The sequence below is a fragment of the Aythya ferina genome, assembly GCF_964211825.1.
Source record: "Aythya ferina genome assembly, chromosome: 6".
Taxonomy (NCBI): domain Eukaryota; kingdom Metazoa; phylum Chordata; class Aves; order Anseriformes; family Anatidae; genus Aythya; species Aythya ferina.
The window spans coordinates 33,435,919-33,454,326 of record NC_140303.1 but is presented as its reverse complement, the minus strand read 5'-3'; the positions used below and the strand labels follow the sequence as shown (position 1 = coordinate 33,454,326).

The 18,408-nt window shown below is 37.1% G+C and overlaps 1 protein-coding gene across 1 annotated transcript; it reads right to left on the bottom strand.

Annotated features, from left to right (window-relative positions):
* Positions 1-1,480: 1,480 nt before the first annotated feature.
* On the bottom strand, positions 1,481-12,469 carry DDX18 (DEAD-box helicase 18). The gene is made up of 14 exons (XM_084524071.1): positions 12,217-12,469; positions 11,934-12,107; positions 10,580-10,720; positions 9,936-10,071; positions 9,381-9,481; positions 9,073-9,272; positions 8,873-8,987; positions 7,829-7,968; positions 6,834-6,995; positions 5,700-5,852; positions 5,032-5,145; positions 4,142-4,198; positions 2,907-3,084; positions 1,481-2,330 (listed from the first exon to the last, which is right to left on the bottom strand). The coding sequence occupies exons 1-14, from the start codon at positions 12,332-12,334 to the stop codon at positions 2,188-2,190; spliced, it is 1,932 nt and encodes a 643-aa protein (XP_084380197.1). The 5' UTR covers positions 12,335-12,469; the 3' UTR covers positions 1,481-2,187.
* Between the last annotated feature and the right edge of the window lie 5,939 nt (positions 12,470-18,408).

Genomic DNA, 18,408 nt, shown 5'->3' with positions numbered 1-18,408 from the left:
TAAGCCCAGTCAGCCCTCTGTGCAAGCACTCAGGCAGTCAATGCTCTGACACCCAACTTGCTGTGCCCATTATCCCAGCTTTTTTCAGTTCCAAACTTATACTCCATACTTCTTCGTTAACATTGAGTGCTTGTGCACTTATCTTTACCGTGGTTTAGTGCAGCTTTCCTTACAACTCTTCCCAAGTAATTAATGTGGCAGTTCATCTAATGAGTTATTTCACTGTAATGCAAGTTAATTCCCATACTTGCAGCTGCACAGACTGCAGGTGCAGACAGAACCCTTTAACTGTATGATGCTGTACACCTCAGATAATTCTTTAAATGTGCCATTAAAAAACAGACATGAGAGCTATTTTGACATCTATTAGTTATAACTGTATAAGCAAACCCAGAATCAACGATTAGATCTCAATGAGTCAGGCATCACACAACCAATTAGTATCACTTATCCTACACAGCAGATTCTGTTTTTTCATTATAACCCTGGAAGCATGAGACACTCAAACTGTGGTAACAGGAATCTACTTCAATATTTTGACACATTCGAAGTCCTTAGTATCCAACCAATATTAATTAAGAGCCTTGAAAAGCTGTCCATTAGTGCTAAAAGTGAGCTGTTTCATAAAAAAGAGGAAGAAAGGCAACACTACGTTCTGGATGCTGTAAGCACCCACAGTAGAAGGGTCACACTGTTTTTCTCCCCCAAATTATTGGTTTTCTCTATGGGTAAAAAGACCACCAGTTTTTCCTCAATACTTCAATGCACGCAGCATCTTACTTCAAATCTGACATACTACTTCAAAAGACCTAAGGGTAACAGTTCAGTTTACATTGGAATAACTACAGTTGCTTTTATATTCTTAAGTAGTCATGGTTTACATTCTGGATGATACAGAATAAAGAAAATAAAAACAGAATAAATAAAATAAAATAAATCACATGGGGCCCCGATTTCTGGATTCTATGACGCTTTATTCCTTTCCTGCATTAATGGATGTACATTCCTGAAATATTATCCTCCCCCCCCCCGCCCTTAATTATCTACTTCTACAGTGGTAGAGACCTGAAAATAATATATGTAATATAATTACTCTACTTTCCTGCACCTTGTGCTTTCTTTTCACTTACTGTCCGTACTTGTTCTGTTTGCAACATGCATTTGGTCCTCTTCCATTTCTCCCTCAAAACATCCTTTTAGGATATTTATACACCCCTTCAATTTTTTACTTGTGCACAAGCAATTTTACTGCTCACCACCTAAATCCTGTGGAAGTATCTTTGCTTCATTGCATCAACTTTATGGAGCATTAAAAAAAAAAAAAAAAAAAGAATGAAATTCCCACACCTTTATCTGGGCTGAGTCCTTCCAATCTAGCAACCTGCTTCTTATTTTTCTTTGCCTATTCTTAAGAGAATACACTAGACATTACCAGACAGGTGAATTCAGATTTCAACAGACCATGAAGGAAAACCAAACATTTCACTAGAATGTTACCATTTAATTATAACATTAAGAGAAACAGTTCTAAGCACGTCTCTGATGTATATATATATTTTTTTAAATCCTGGATATCCCGTATGTTATACAGATACCATGACTTACAACAGTTACAAGCTCAGTCTTAATTTGATTCAAAGGACATGTTCTGTTCTGAAGGAATGTTCTTATAGTCTCCAGGATAGCTGATGGACAAAGAGTTCTGTACCACTAAAACTGCAGTAATTCTTGTGAATAAAAATCCTTTTTTTTTTTTTACATTGTATAAGTTTTATCCAGAGACCTATAAACTCTTCCGCATTTCTCAGCATACTGAAGTCTCTTGTAACACAAGTCACCTCACGATGCAATCTGTCCCGCATTCTATCTACTCCAACAATTTCCAGGTCTGCATGTAAAAAGCGTAAATAAGCATTTTTTTCTATAAAAAGCTGAAAATATGTTTTCTTTAATAAATCTGTAGTATTAACTTGAAATAATTACAAGCATGGCAAAATTATCAGGCCACCTGTCTTTATTTTCCTTTCCAAAGAGTCCTCCTGCAATGAAAGATGTTCTTATAAACAAAAACAAATTTCCCTAAAAATGCCAACAAAGCAGTTTAAAATTGAAGTAATTTTTTACTTCAGAGAGTTTTGGTGAAGGCAGTCTATTCCAACAGAACAAGCCATTTTAATGAATGCAGGATTAACGAGAAAACTGCCGATTGTCTGATTTCTTGTTAATATGCTTGAAGATTTTAGCTTTGTGGACGTTCTTCGATTTCTGGTAACCAAATCCTCCACCTCCGCCTCTTTTCTGTAGCCTTCTGCCTTGGTTGCTGTTCACATCTGGAATTTTGTGGGTTAAAGAACTTAAAAAAACTAATTTGAAATGTTACTTACTAGGGAGAAAAAAAAAGTAACAGCATTAATATAAAAAGTTCAGTTGCAGAACTACAGATCAAATTGAAGCTGTGTCTGTCATTCTAATGAACACTTCTGTTCCTCCAGCTGTAGGAGTACAAATTTGACCAGAGTATCACTGCTTCAACTTCTACCCACTGGCAGCTTTGACAAGAGGGACCCTTGCCCCTCTATTTCAGTATTCCATGATTAAACTTAATTACACACCTTTCAATGAAAATTATGGTGCGTGAAGAACAGCACCCTGGAAGATGTACGCAACATTTCAGCACCTGCTAACCTGCAGCAACTGAAGCACGTTCATGCACTGAAACAGATGTTTGTAAACACTAGAACTGGAAAAACTGCCATTTAGGATTTTCTTTTAAAAACCATTTTTGAGCATGATGCATGCATGTGATTAACAGCAAAGCCAAAACAAAACAAAAAACAGAATTTGAAGTAGCATAGGTACTATAGCATAGCAGGAATTCAGCTTTGAAACACTGCAGTAAAGGATACTGAGGTCAACAAATGGAGGGACTTTAAAACCAAATGAAAGGCTGACTTTGTTAAGATCCAGGTTATTGACATTATATATCTGCTTCAGAGAATGGGAGTCATAAGCTCTAATGTAGGCTTTGTATGCTTCCTGGGCTGACTTGTGAAGAAAGTAGTTCTTCTCAATCAGTTTCTCCAGCTGGTGAGGAGGAAAGAAAAACAGAAGGCATGAAATTATGGCTGTAACAACTGTATAAATTATGTGCAAGCAAATTATTTACTGTGCAAGCTGCAGTGACATTCACTACTCACTTCAGTAAGACTGCACTGTGGTATGTATGCGTGCACTCTGCTGTTACAGTGCTTTTATAAACAGAAAAACGAAAGAGCCTGAAGTGGAATTATACGATGATGCCTGTCTCATTTGACTTGTAGTACACACTAATTTGGCACACTAATATTAACTCACATTGGGTGTCATTATTTCCTAATTGTTCTTAACAACAATTCTCTTTCTGTAAAGCCTGTCTTCAATACTTCTTGTATTGCTATTTCAAGTTTAATTTATTACAAAGAAATTTTACAGAGTTCTCATGAAAAGAATGACTCACAGAACTAAACAACAATAAAAATTCTTATCTACAAAACTATCTATGTTATTCTCTTTAACTTTGTGTTCCATTGCTATTTTTGTAGCACTGCAGTACAAAATAGATTTGGCTGATGCTGGGCTTTATTACCATCAAGGAGGTTAAAAATATATTTGGAATATATACACTAGCATTTCTAGGTGTTAGTACTGGATTTCTTACATGTTGAAGGCTGAGCAAATCATCTTAGAAGACAAAGATATTCAGAATTAGTCTGAACATGCACAACCATTCAATGAAAGCTACTGGAACATCATGTTTAGTATGCTGGACAAGAACATTCTATTCAAGAGCTGAAGGCATATTTACATCATTATGATTTTGCAATATAACATGAAAAAACAATCCTTACAAGCAAATTCAGATGATGTAACGATGACAATTTAGTACTGGATATTAAAATCCATATTTGGTTTCACAACATTTTTTGTCTGTAATATCATATAGGGACAATATGACAGGAGGATTTACTACAGAATACTCACCTACAGGAACTTTTCTGAACATGCACATGTATTTTTAAATTTTAGTTGCAATAGACTATATCATCTGCATAAATTATTGTTATACAAATGTTCAGAGCACCTTTAGTAAGCCATTTCATACCTGAGACTGGATATCTGAAATCTTTGACCAAGAAAATTCGAATTCACTGAGTGGTACCTTTAACAAACAAGGAAAATATCTACATTATGTATGTATTACTGTACAAACAGTTAATGTGTTTAAGACCTAAAACAAATAGGATAAGACCTGTCAGATAACAGAACACTTACTTTTTAATATTTTAGCTATATCTCTTAATAGATAATTAAACTGTGAAGTTCAAGGACATTTTCATGAGTGAAAAGATTACCTACAATTATTTTCGGTTTTTGACATTTTTTTCAAAGCAATAATCACACTATTACTACCTGTTATCATAGATACATTCATAAAGTGCCTTTGCACCAATATATCAGTATTATCACATCCTTTCAACTAGCATGAAGACCCGCATTATGACACTTTTACCATTTTAGCTTTTCCTTTAGAAGCTACATCACATTAATTACAAGTGGCAAAATTCTGGACTGTACACAACTCTCTATAGAAAGGGACTAACTAGGAGCAGTTCTACCATATTAAAAGGGCTACACTTGAAAGAAGGCTACCTTTATTTTGAAATTTATCAATTTTCTTTCTAAAGAAAAATAACAACTGCACTGGCCAAGCTCACAGTATCTTTCCATGATGGGTCATAGGAAATTTATTTCTTAATAACACAAGCTACACAGTTGCAAAGCAACTATAAATATACTCAATAGTTACTTTCGAGTCTAAGGTCAGCAGCACAAAGTCAGATGTTCAGTTAAATATTTTCTAAACAACAGAATAGTTCTTGTTTAAAAGTTAAAGTGTTTCATTAATCATTACAGTTTTTCCTTTTGAAATCTTGGTTGCACTATGAAATCATAAAAAAAAAAAAAAAAAAAAAAAGGTCTACAGAAATTTACCCTGGCTTGTTTCAGGTAACGAAGAAAGCCCAGTTCTTCCGGTCGTAAAATGAGCAGAGCATGTCCTCTACCATTTATACCTCTGGCTGTTCTACCAACACGATGAATATACTCCTTTTTTGCAGAGAAGAAAAAACAGTAAGTCCAATCAGTCTTTCAAGCATTTAATAACACAGATTCACAGAAGACCTGTAGTTCTACTTTTCTTTTGTAGTGCCCTGTAGCAGAAAATTTTACTTTGCTTTTGATATATTTGCTCTACATATTTGTCAGGACCTTCCAGATTTGAGTTGTTCTTGTTTGCACTGGACATTTACTCTAATGAGAATTCTAATTTTTAAATAAAAATCAATTTTCCATTGAAAAAGCTGTCAGGAGACTCAAGGACGCATATATAAACCTCATATTCCTTCTAATAGATGTTTTGTTTTTTAGCTGATTAGATTTTAAGTTACTTGAGTAGCATAAAGAGTAATGTTTTACAAAACTACTCTTAAAAATGTAACAGAAGTCTCAGCTAGGTGCAGCATATCCTGCTAGAGTAAGTGGAAGAAATCAGCTTCCAGATGCTAACTTGGCTGAATCCTGACCTCTGTTGAGCAGAAGATTCAGGTTTCTTTACTACATATGTAGCTAGGAATTGAAAGTTTTTTATTTCCTTAACTTACTTTTGGATCATCTGGAGGGTCATACTGGACAATCCAGTCCACTTCAGGAATATCCAGTCCTCTGGCAGCTACATCAGTGCACAGCAGAATTCCAGATTCTGCATTACAGAACTGGAAAAATGTCGTGGTACGTTTTGTCTGTTTCTGCTTGCCCTAAAAAACAACAACCAAATATAATAATAAACCCACACACATTAAGGATGAAATGTCAACTATAAAAAGTTTATCTGCTTGAAAGCAGAAATGTCATTTCCCATACCAAAAAAAATATTTAGGGCATCTTTCTATCTTACAAACTTACACGGAGCAGGCAGGTTAAAAGGCAATGCTACCACAGCAAACAGCAGAGGTCTGCACAACAGATTCTCTCAGAGCTAATGTTTCTAAGGCATTAAAACCCCACTTGCATAAGCATTACTTTCACAAGCACTGCATAAATGCCTTAAAATGTTCAGAAAAAGGATATTTTCAAACCCAGGAGTATATTAGATTACCAATTAAAACAAAACCAAACCCATACTCTCTTGAAGTACAGCAAAAAACAAAACAAAATAAAACCAAAACAAGCAGCACAGTTGCAGTCAGTTACAATTATTTCATAAACTTTCACTCAATACTCTCACAACTTTGTCTTTTTGATAAAAACTGAAGATACTCCTTTAAACTGCCAGAATTGGTATGCTAAAACTAAACATCACCCTGGCCTTATGGAAAAAACAAAGCAAAACAAAACGAAGAAACAACAACAAAAAACACCCAACACCAGACATTCCAAAGACCCGAGTGTTTGGCTTCCTCTGATAATAACTTTGCTCTAAAAATTGAGTTTTGGTTCTCGTGAAAGGCAGCCTCTTGCAGAGAAACAGAAAAACGGGCTACACACAAGAGGATAAATTAGTATCAGTATTCAAACCTCATTTAGAAAACAGTGAGATTAACAGCATTGCAGTGCTCTTACATTGTTTTTATTTTATTTCATTCCTCTGCAAACTAATCGAGACCAGCACATCTTGTTAGCAGAGTATCTGTTTATTATAAACTGAAATTAAATAAATAAGGTAAATGAAAGATCCATAACAACTTACAGGTGTTATCAGATTAATTAAAAATGAAATCTATGTATAAAATACTTACATGAATGGCCATAACAGGCAGATCAATGTAGTTGAGTAATTCATAATGGTACTTCACTGACATACACGAAGAAAAAAATACCATTAGTTTCTTCTTCCGGTTCTTCTTAAGGAATGTGAAGAGCAAAAGGAATCTTTTTTCAGATGGACATACCACATAACCCTGTAAATTATTTAAATGGTGTCAAACAAAGTTGTATGGAACACATTTTAGCTTTACCAATACAATTAAATCAGGGAGCTGTTATCTTACAAAACAGATGTGCCAAATAGTTAATTTTCCAGCTATACAGTTAGAAACCGTTTGATATATTTCCTGTCCCTCACCATGTTATATGAAACTCCTGAAGTAGAGTTACAGCCAAAAATTTACTCTGCTGATTTGAAGTAATTCTCCAATGGAGAAGTATTTTTTCACTAGTTCTCAAAAAATGGTATTTCAATGAAGAATGGTTTATACAATAAAAATCCATTTCAAGAACTTCTGAATTCTGATATTAAGTATGAAAATTACTGTATAGGCTTCTTAAAATTCTTTATAATTTCAGGAATTTTATCCAGTTTTTGCTACAAGTTTACTCTTTAAATATAATTTGTAACTACCAGTCATTTTAAAACACCACTCAAAAAATACTGTACAACTGTATATAGCTGGCATTTGAAGTAGCAACAGTGAAATCTATAGCATTTTCTAGTCTGCAACATGGTAACAGAATTACAAAGAGAACTGGAGCTTAAGTAGATAACATAAATAGGAATGGCAAAGTGTAACTAACTATTATTATCCAATGAACTTTTTTTTATCATCTTTCCTGCAAACATTGACTAGATGCACAAAACTTACAGCTAGTAGAGTGAATAAAGCCCTTTAGGCAACTGATAGCTTTTGCCCAGTAGGATGTTAAACACTAAGATAGTATTTATACAACCTATTTAAAAACATATAGGGCAGTGTAAGTTCACAGATGATACCCTTTTTAGTAAGGTGTGTTTTACCTGTTCAAGACCATCAACTGTTGCTGTCTCCTTGTTATCATCAACCCCAACATACAGTGGCTCTTTCTTCAGAGAGATCTTTGCCAGATCTTCAACCTTTCTGGTTTGTGTAGCGGAAAAAAGCATTGTCTGTCTGCGCTCTGAAAGTATTTTAAAAGAAAGCCTTATTTTTAAAAGGAGAACACAAATATCAAGGCCTTAACGTCATTAGCTACAAACTTCCCTGAGCAAGTCTTCTCTTTTTTTTTTCCCCCCGCTTATCTTCTAAAGCAGGTTTTGTTGCTTTATGCATTGTATATTTTATTTACTTAGTGTGTTACCATCTGCAAAATCTTTATCTGCAAAAAGAAGATATTCTTTCTCTGGGAGAAATGTTAATTAGCATTTGCTCTTCAATTTACAGACAACAGTTTAGGTACAGACTTACCCTGTAATTCTAACTATAGATTGATTTCATTTTCATGGGTATTAAAATACTTTTGTTTTCCAAAACATGCTGCATACTTTTTATTTACTACTTCCATGCTTTTTACTGAATTTTGATAATTAAAGGAAGAGCCTTGGTGACTCTGAGATCGTGTTTTATATATCAATTGCAAGAAATACCTAAATCAAAGTAAGATAAAGCAAATTTTAAGGTAAACACTGAAATAAGCTTCTATTGTTCTTGGAAACACGAATAAAAGATCCAACTGCAAGCCAGAAAACTTTTTTCCTTATATTTAAGTTTTATAAGGAAATAATAAATTGTAGGTAATAAAACAGGTATAGAAAGATGAATGAGATCCTGTAGGTGTTGAACTAAAAGGATCTTATATGAACAGAATTATATTCCTAAAGTATGTTAAGAAAACTCTGTCTTTTAGATGAATGATGCTAAATAAAATAATGCATACTAGCTATCAGGAAAAAAGACAGAGTAAGACAATAACTCTGAGGTACACCTACAGAACTATAAAAATTAATGACTTCTTTTACAATAATTGAGTCATAAAGAAGACAAAATGTTAGCCAAGTAATTTCCAAGAAAGACTTTTTTCTTACTTGGTAGAAGTTTTATGATCTGTTTCATTTCTTCTTCAAATCCAACCTCTAAGATACGATCCGCCTCATCAATTACCAAACACTGCAAATTCTTGTACATGAAACCTGGAGTGTTCTAGAAGATTAACAAATTGAGAGTCAGACAGGGACAAGTATTTTATTATGTTTTATTAAGTATTAGGCATCAGTATTTTACCTACCTGCATATGATCCAGAAGTCTTCCTGGTGTTGCTACAATGATGTTGATTCCATTCCCAAGTTTCTGTGCTTCTGCTGATCTGTTACTGCCCCCCATTATCAGACCATAGGTGTGCACGTGATGATTCATAAGTTCTTTAAGAACTCCATAGGTTTGCATTGCAAGCTCTCGAGTAGGTGAAAGAATAATAACACCTGTTCCTAAAGCAGACATCAACCAAACAAGATTAAGTTACAGAAACTCACCCAATCCCCTTTACAGTCAAATCGACAAATGGGATTCAACCATGAAAAGAAGAAAAAGCTTACCATTTCTAGGCATGAATTTTAACTTGTAGATGAGCTCTACTGCAGGAATGAGAAATGCAAGTGTTTTGCCGCTGCCTGTTTTTGCAGCTGCTAAAATATCCCTACATAAAACAAAGTTACAAAAAGAAGCGTTTAGTTAAACCTACAGCGAAAACAGCAATCCCGTTCTGGATGATGTTGACAATGTAAAAATGTAACAAAGCTTAAAGGAAGCCAGTATAGCTAATACTAAGAAATCTGTGGCAGATCTGGTCCACAACAATTGGTCTCTGCCTCAATGGACTGTGCAACACACTGTTCCAAGAGGCCAATGAAAACAGACTTCCCTGCTTTCAAAGCCAAATGCAAAGCAAGTTCCATGAACTTACCTCAGTATCTGTTCACAGGTAACAGATACAATTTCTTAACTTGTATTAACGTTTACAAACAAAATATTTTTAAAAATATGAGAATTATATATAAAAAAAAAGCTGTAAGTCACATCTCATGTATTTATCTTGCTAGCAAAATTTCCACATTTGTTGTCAATATAGTTATTAAAAACACATTTTTTACCTGCCTTCCAGAAGAGGTTTAATACTTTTATGCTGAATTTCTGTCATGTGCGTAAAGCCCATGTCATTTATGCCTTTCAATGTATTCTCACTGACAAGACCATCAAGGGATGTAAAAGAATTGTCTTCAAAACCACCTGAAGAGAAGGGAAAACAAATTTCAAACTTATTTCTTCAACTCTATCCATCCCAAGACGACCCAGTTAGAATTGATGTTAAAAGGATTTTTTCTCATTCCTTCCTACCACAAAATCCTTAGATGTTGACAAAATACTCTGTATTAATGGGTCCCTAGGAATACTGCAGACAACTGTTAACAGTGTATACGAGTGTACTGCCTCTCATTCTGATTTATTAGCCATACACCTCCATTTCACTGACATTTTCTTCCATAATGAAATGTGTGTGTGTGTATATGTTATAAAACTGATTTTCACTAGTAATTTTAAGACCAACAGAAGTGTAGATATAATGCAAATTTCAAAGAACGGTAACTGAAAAATAGATCTACAGTGGTCAGCATCATGCTACCTGTATTCAAACATGTAACTTTTATTGCAAATCTGAAAACTGCAACTTGCTCTAGAAGAAAGCTTAAGAACTCGGGATTTTTGTACATCTATGAAAAATGAGGACACAAGATACCTGTTAAACCTAGCGGTAAACTAGGTACTTCATCATCTTCCTCCTCCTCTTCCACTTCTTTCTCTCCAGAATCCTTCCCATCTTCATCTTCTGCCTCCACAGACTTGTCCTCCTCAGTTTTTGCTTTTTTAGTTTCTGTACCTAGGGTGTTATTTTTACAGAAAACTTGTTAATCGCAGTAAGGAATATGAAAAACATGTTCATCATTAAAAGCTGAGCCAGACTTATTTTCTTTAGACCGTAAATCACTGCTATGAATGTCATGAGGTAAGAGGGGTCATGAGAAGGGGTGGCAAGGTTTCCATGAAGCCTTCTGATGCAGATAGCAAGGCATTCATTCAAGTTCCTTGCACACAATCCACTTTGCATTGTAAACCAAAGCAACTTAGAGTATACCATGTTTTTTTTTTTTTTTTTTTTTTTTCTGGGGAAATGACAAAAGCATGATCCTATGGAAAAAATAAGTTGGTTGCTACTGATTTAGTATATATTAGAGTTCAAATACTATAGTTAGAATAAATGATTAGAGAACGTAAGCTTCAAAAGTGTATTTATATATAAATGCAGTATATAGGCAAAATGTAATAAGGACCTATTCTCTACTTGTTGTGTAACAGCTAGCTTTCCATTAGAAGTATTTTGATGCACATTCAGAATTCTGTCTTTGCAAAAAGAAAAATCGCAAGGTACCAGCTATTGCACTCTTTTGCTTGATGTTTACAGAATAAAAATTGGGAAGGAAGAGATAAATTTCACATAGGTTGTTAAAACCCTAAGATGCGTTTTCCAGTTATCCATCCAATTTCTTTACGATCATTTCTTGCAAAGCATATAAGGAGCGGTCCTTCTACTCATTAGTGTACTTGTATCCCTAAAATATCGTAATAATGCAAATCTGTTTTCCAGAAATCACTAGAAACATTGAGTAATAATCACTTATTTCACCAGTGTAATCTAGAGAAACACGACAAAAAAAGGCAGTGCTTTTAGGTTTGTGCATAAGGGAAATCGCCACCAGAAACACCAGACCCAGCAGCATGTGCTCTCCTCTGCTGGCAGCCACCAGGGCAGGGCCCAGAGCTGCAGCAGCTGGGCACAGACAGTAACAGCTCCCAGGTATATGCAGACACCCCTCAGATCTTCAGCTACTTTCTTCTACTTGAAAAAAATACACCACGGAAGATCTCCAGGCTTCTAAACCGTGCATCAGCCCAACCAGGTCACTTCTCACAGCCAACACACCCTCTCTGAAGGGGCACAAAGCCGAAAGAGGGCTTTTTTTGTTGTTGGGGAATGTCTCAGCGGTACTTAGGCTGGGCAAATGAATCCCGGCATACCGAGGAAGACAACGCACCGTTCTCGAGAGCAGCCGCCGCCTTCCTCTTCTTCTTCTTCTTCTTCCTCTTCGCCCCGGCACCCTCCGGGCACGGCGCCGCCGCCTCGGGGGCTTCTGCCTCGGGGGCTTCCTCCGCTGCCTCCTCCTCCTCCTGTTCCTCCTCCGGGGGGCTCAGCGAGGCCGCCGGAGGCGCTGCGAGGGCAAAGCAAACAAGCTGTAAGCGGCGGAGCAAGGCCGGCGGCCGGGGAGAGGCTCCGCGGTCCCGTCCCCGTCCCCGTCCCCATCCCGGTCCCGGCCGTACCCGCCCGCTCGGCCTCCCGCAGCTTGAGGTTGCGCTGCCGCAGCTTGAGGTTGCGCTTGTGGATCTTCTTGCGGAGCAGCCGCATGGGCAGGTTGCCCGCGGCCACCGACACCGACATGGCGGCCACACGTGGGGACGTTAGCCCGGCACGGCACGGCACGACCCGGCCTCACCTAACCTGGCCCGGCCCCGCGCCGCCTGATGGGCGGCCCGCAGCGGCACCCAGCGCCTCGGCGGAGGCAGCGCCGCGCTCCCTGAGCCCTCCTCTTCCTCCTCCTCTTCCTCGCCGGCCGTTACCCCTGAGAGGCTCCACACCTCCCTGCCAGCCCCTCCAGTCCTAGTGCTGGGCACTTCGGCCTTCATCCCTTGTAGCGTTCTCCTCCTCCTGCCTCCCCATCCTCTCCCAAAGGGGATGAGCCCCTGCCATCTGTGCTGTTGGCAACGCCCTTCACATCTTTCGTGACCAGCAGATGGCACAAATAGCACAGGAATTTACAGCGGGTTGCTGTGGTTTCTCAAGCCAATGACTGCTATGGTCTTAGAAATTTGAACGGCTGCAAGCTGTGTAATGCTCAGCCTGCAATAACTCGCTGTAAAGCAGATTTGAGCTGCAGAATTATTACTCTACTAATTTCGAAGTGTTTATTGCATATAACATCTTATCTTAAAGTTACTGCTGTCAGAGATGAAACAAAACTCGCTCTTCATCACCTGTAATCATTATCTTGATGTGTTCATATGGGTCACCAGGATGACTATTACCATTATTGTGTCAGAACTTCACCAGACGATACATAACATTTTAAAATTATTTTATTTATTAACAATATATCTACATTCAAATTACTAATAGTTACTAGACTTTCACAAGAGAAACATGACAGATGGCTACTTTTCTTCAGTATGAATGCCTTGCAATGACAATATGTGTCATTATCTGCGAAATTTTAGAAAGGAAGGTGTTATAAAGGCATGAGAAAGACAGAGAAATTATAAGGCATTTGCAATTCTAAAAAAATATTGTTTATGAAAAGCTTGTGAAAGGAGGAGGAAGTATGACCAGGGAAGAAAAATTATTCTAAGCAGGCATTGCTGGAGCAAGAAAAGATGTCCCTGATTCTATATGATGTCTAGCAACACTGAATGAAGACCAAGCCAAATAGAAATTGTAACACTTTTACATTTTATACGTGAAACAGGAACCTTGCAGGTGAATAAAAACAAAATAACAAAACCATGTTTTTATTATTGTTTATTTATTTATTTATTTATTTAGAGCAGAAACTGAAAGCAATATGTCTGCTTGGCTAATTCTTTCACTAGGTCACTTTCCTTCCCAGGTACAAAGATAAACAGCTTCAACAAGAGGAACTGAAGAGTAAACCGGACTTCAGTATACCCCATGTTAAAACATTTTTACTGTTTTAATCCATATCTCGCTTCCTTTCCTTCTGAACTGTTAATATTTCATAACTGGAAGTAGTTGCCATGTTTGTGGGGCATTGCACCTCAGTTGCAGAAAAGTTCACAGGTGTTCACTGTTGGGACATTCCGGACAGTTTGAAAAGTATGGTCTGTAGCTTGGTTTTTGAGATGCTGTAGTTAAAGTTGTGTCACTGAAACTCTGAAGCAGGAAAGGTGACCATGTCCAAACTTTGACAGACTGGATAAAGGGTCTGGCTGCTGGTTTATAAAACTGACAGAATAACTCATCTCCCTCAGTTGTGTTTTGGAAATAATGGAACCATCCTCAGCAAGAAAGGCTTTTGGTTTAAAACTCCAGGGGAAGTCAGTTCAAGGCTGAATTTTAAGCAAGTAAAAATTCCTTGCTGAAAGTCATGTAATTTAAGTTCTGGATATATATTTCCATCTTTTCTCCCTGTCTACCTTATATTGTATCTACAAAATACATTGTTAATTAACTACAGGCTTGTTCTTCCTAGTCTGTACTGATTTATAGTTTTGTGGTTAGATTTACTATTTGGATGCACTTTTAACCCAGGCAGTGTTCATTGCTGGAATATGCTTGTTGTGCAGATAGAGTGAATTAAAAATCTGGGGAGGAGAGAGCTGACACTAATATTTACACTGAGGGCAGAGAACACGATGTCCTTCAGGCATTGCATGGTCCACATGTTCATATATCAACCAGTACTGCCAGGATCACCACCATTTAGCTTTCACCTGAACCATCACACCTCCAGATCTGCCAAGAATTGGGACCTGAAAACCCTGGTATAGTAAAACCCTGCATAAAGAACTCTCCTTAGTGAGTCTCCACTTTGGGTCCCAGCTGGCTTGGCAAGTCTTTGTGAAATTGCATTAGTGTGGCACGAGGCCCAAAACTGCTCCTGAGAAGGTATGTTAGAGCCTGCCGAGCAGGATATATTGGCTTTGCACCAGTCATGTGATAACACGATTTTACTGCTTTTCAATAAAAGCATGGAGCACAAGGAAAACTTCAATGCATTTGAAGAGAAACGATGATCTTTCATCTGTGTAAACAGATGTCAGTGCATTATGTATGGAAATTTGGAAATTAGGTCCCATTAGGTTGCTAACTATCATGTGCTCCAACATAGCTTTGTCTCAGCATCTTGTAAAAGTTGTTGCTTAGAGTTTGCAAAGTGTACTTAGCTGGAGATTTCAAAACATATTTTATGAGCTCCTTCTTTTTGTTTTTGTTCTTTTTCTTCAAGAAGGAACTGCAGAAAGTCACAAAAAAGAGAGTCAGAAGGCAATAATGATAATTTATTCATGACAGGTCTAGACAATATTTTAAACCACTAACTCATCTCAATATTTTTTCTCTGAAGTTTGGCATTTCTTAGATTTTATATGAATTCCCAGTGGCACATAAGTCTCATTTCTGTCCAATAGGTCCATTTGTAGTTGCTTGACTTGTTGGGCAATCGTTACCAACAATAGGATTTTCTCAAGTCATTATTGAGTTGCTGTCAAAATATCTCAAATTTTCTACACGTGATCTTGCAGGCAGATTTGTAGGGAATCACGTTTGGGTTAGCTAAGCTTTATGGAGCTTAAGAAGTTCATATTAGAACCTCTGGATTTTTCTCTGAAGATAAATGTTTTAATACCTTCATGTGCTGTCGATGGCACTATTTTATCTCCCAGAGTAAATTCATCATGAAAGCCAAATTTGAAATCTTTTGTCCCACTTACCATTAACTTATTTACTTTGATTAACAATGCAACATGAAAGTGATCATTGATTTCAGTTGCATAAATTCAGATACACAGTGCTAATTTATCAAAATCTCATACAGAAAAGACAATGAAACAAAAGTGCATAGTCATTTTTGGATACTTCAAGTTGTGATACATTGCTGAGTTAAGGCTGACGGGCTTGATTTTCAAAATGTAGAATTGATGAAAAAATATTTTTTTGTGTGTCTTAGGTTGGCTATGTTAAAAAAAAAAAACAACAAACAAACCATCAACAATGTCACTGGTGAACATCTGCACCATTGAGTTATAAATGTTGAACTAAAAAACTAGTATTTTTATTGCTTGCAGCCACACACCTTTCAGAAGCATATTTTCATTTTTACTGATTACAGTTTTCCCTGTTTGATTAAATTTATTTGTCATGTCTAATACATTCTGGACAGGCACTGGGTTGAAAATCAAGTATCGTATAGACAGATAGCTCTTTTTATTTTTTTAAGCAAGTGTGTCTAAGTTATGCAAAAAAGATCTGTACATGTATGCAAGTGTGTTTCTAGAAATAATCAAATTTCCCACTTACTTGAGACATATAATTCTAAAACCTGGACTTTGGAAGAGAAGGATTACCTACCTGAACTGATGTAAGTGGTGTGGATATAGATATATAAGGACATAGATATATGAAGACATATCACATAGAGAATAGATGGCTTAGTTTACAGAACATTGATGTCAACTTGAAAATTGCTGGTTAGAAATTTCTGGTGCACACCATATTTCCATAGGGTATCGTTGAGTAGCATTGAATCTGTGAGGGAATTTAAAGTGCGCCTTTGAGTTTAAGATAGAAAATTAGACTATGTGTTTGTAAAATGCAGACTGGGCTATTGTAATCACCATTTTTTTCTCTAATGTTTTTAGTTTAATACTGCTTCCAAATAATGTCTCCCCCGTGGGTCATATGGAAGTATTGTTTCAGTTTTAACTATCATCATCACACTTTGTCCAGCATATAGAAAGCAGCTAGATTCAAACCATATCTGTGAATTTTTCAGGAAATTTCTCATTTTCCCCGTATTTTACAACTTGAGCTATTCTGTGTGCCAGTTGTAATGCAGACTGACACATCTCTGAATGCATTTCAAATCAAAACCAGTGCAGATCTGCAGCCAGAATGAAAAGTGGAGAGGGGCTGAACTGTATTTTATAGAACACCTTGTACATTTTGCATAGTTCCTGTGGATTTTCTGGAACATAAAACTGCTCAAGTGTTTCTGAGAAGCAGTTTAATACTTCAAAGTGTTAGGCCATCACGATTGCTGTTATTAGTTCATTAAAAGGAAGACAATATTATAGAGTTGGAGTAACATGGATCATGCAAGGATAAGGAACTGAAATCATTTTAATTGTTCTAATGAATGACCCCTTCTTTTATTCACACAGAGGACCAATGTGTAATCTCACCCTTGCAGACTTCAGCATGGCAGGCCATGAAATCCTGCTGTCTCACATGATCTCAATAGCAGGAGGCCAGGTTACTGAACTTGTCTGGGCTCTTCCTGAAGCGATGCACTCAACAGATAGCAATGAACAGCTTCACATCCACCCACTTGACCCTTCAGTGCTGGAAACCCACAAAACTGATTGTGAGTTGCAAAGAAAAACAATCAGAAAAAAGGGATTCTCTGAGAAACTTGCTGCTCCAACTTCCATTGGGTAGTCCTCTGTCCCACATCTGTCCCAGATCTGTCCCAGATCTTTGGTTTGACAATTAATGGTTAAAAAGAATTTCTAGTCAATAACAGTGGCTGAAAAAGTTCAGGATTAAGGCAGTGTGATTTAACACATAACACTAGGAATATTTTGAAGGAACTTCAAAAGTCAGCTGTGTCTGTTTGTTCCCATCTACAACTACATCGTTGACTCTGCTGCTATCAAGGTGATTAGCTAATTGTGTGAGATCACCTTAATTAAACTGAAGTGAGCTAGACTATATGGTGTTTCTGGGTAACAAATTTTCAGTGTTTAGCAAATGCTACCATGCATTAAATGTAATTCTTCCTTGTACTAACAGGGATTATACATTGGCTTCTCACAGAAATTTAAGCTAATGTCAGCATTTGGACCTCATCTCTGAAATACATCATCACTAGGGCCCAAATTCTCTAAAATATTGCTTACATCTCTCCAAAATGAAGAAAACAGTTGGAATCATAGAATTCCAGAATGGCAGAATATTGGAAGGCACCTCTGCTAATTGTCTATTCCAATTCACCCGACCAAGCAGGGTCAGCTAGAGCAGATTGCTTCAGACTCCATCAAGGTTTCTTGTACCTCCACTCAGGTTTCTGGTACCTCCTCAGGTTTCTAGTATCTTCAAAGATGGAGACTCTACAACCTGTCTGGACAACCTGTACCGTACCAGGTCTTGACCACTCTCTCGGTGAAGAAGCTTTTCTTCTTTGTTTACATGGAACTTGCTGTTTTTCAATTTGCGCCCTCTGTCTCTTGTTCTGTCACTGGGTACCACTGAGAAGAATATGACTTCATCATCTTTACTCCCTCCCATCAGGTATTTGCACACTCTGAACATTTCCTTTTCCAGACTGAACAGCCCCAGCTTTCTCACTTTCTCAGATTCTCCTTGTATGCCAGATGCCCAAATCTCTTAATGCTCTTTGTGGCTCTTTGTTGAACTCGTACTGGGAAACACCAATCTATGCATGTTTCATATGTAACTCACCAGTGCTGAGTGGAGGGAAAGATCACCTGCCTTTTTATTGTCACAGTTGTCACAGTGGGACTTTCTGTTATAACTGTATAATTCACTTTTCCTGAGAAAATTTTGCCATTTCCAAAATAAATATATAGTCATTTTATATTTAACACCTACACACTGTGAACCAAAAACCCAAACCAAAGCACAACACTCTCTGCAAACAAGGTGATAAACACATTTTTACTCTCACAAAGGCAAAGAGAGAGCAAATAATACATAATAAT

What these genes read in the sequence shown, in the direction of transcription:
- DDX18 (XM_084524071.1), bottom strand. Translation starts at nt 12,334, where the DNA reads ATGTCGGTGTCGGTGGCCGCGGGCAACCTGCCCATGCGGCTGCTCCGC. An exon ending in GCGGGAGGCCGAGCGGGCGG is followed by an intron (nt 12,108 to 12,216) that starts GTACGGCCGGGA and finishes TTGCCCTCGCAG; the next exon opens with CGCCTCCGGCGGCCTCGCTG. An exon ending in AAACCTCTTCTGGAAGGCAG is followed by an intron (nt 9,482 to 9,935) that starts GTAAAAAATGTG and finishes TGTTTTATGTAG; the next exon opens with GGATATTTTAGCAGCTGCAA.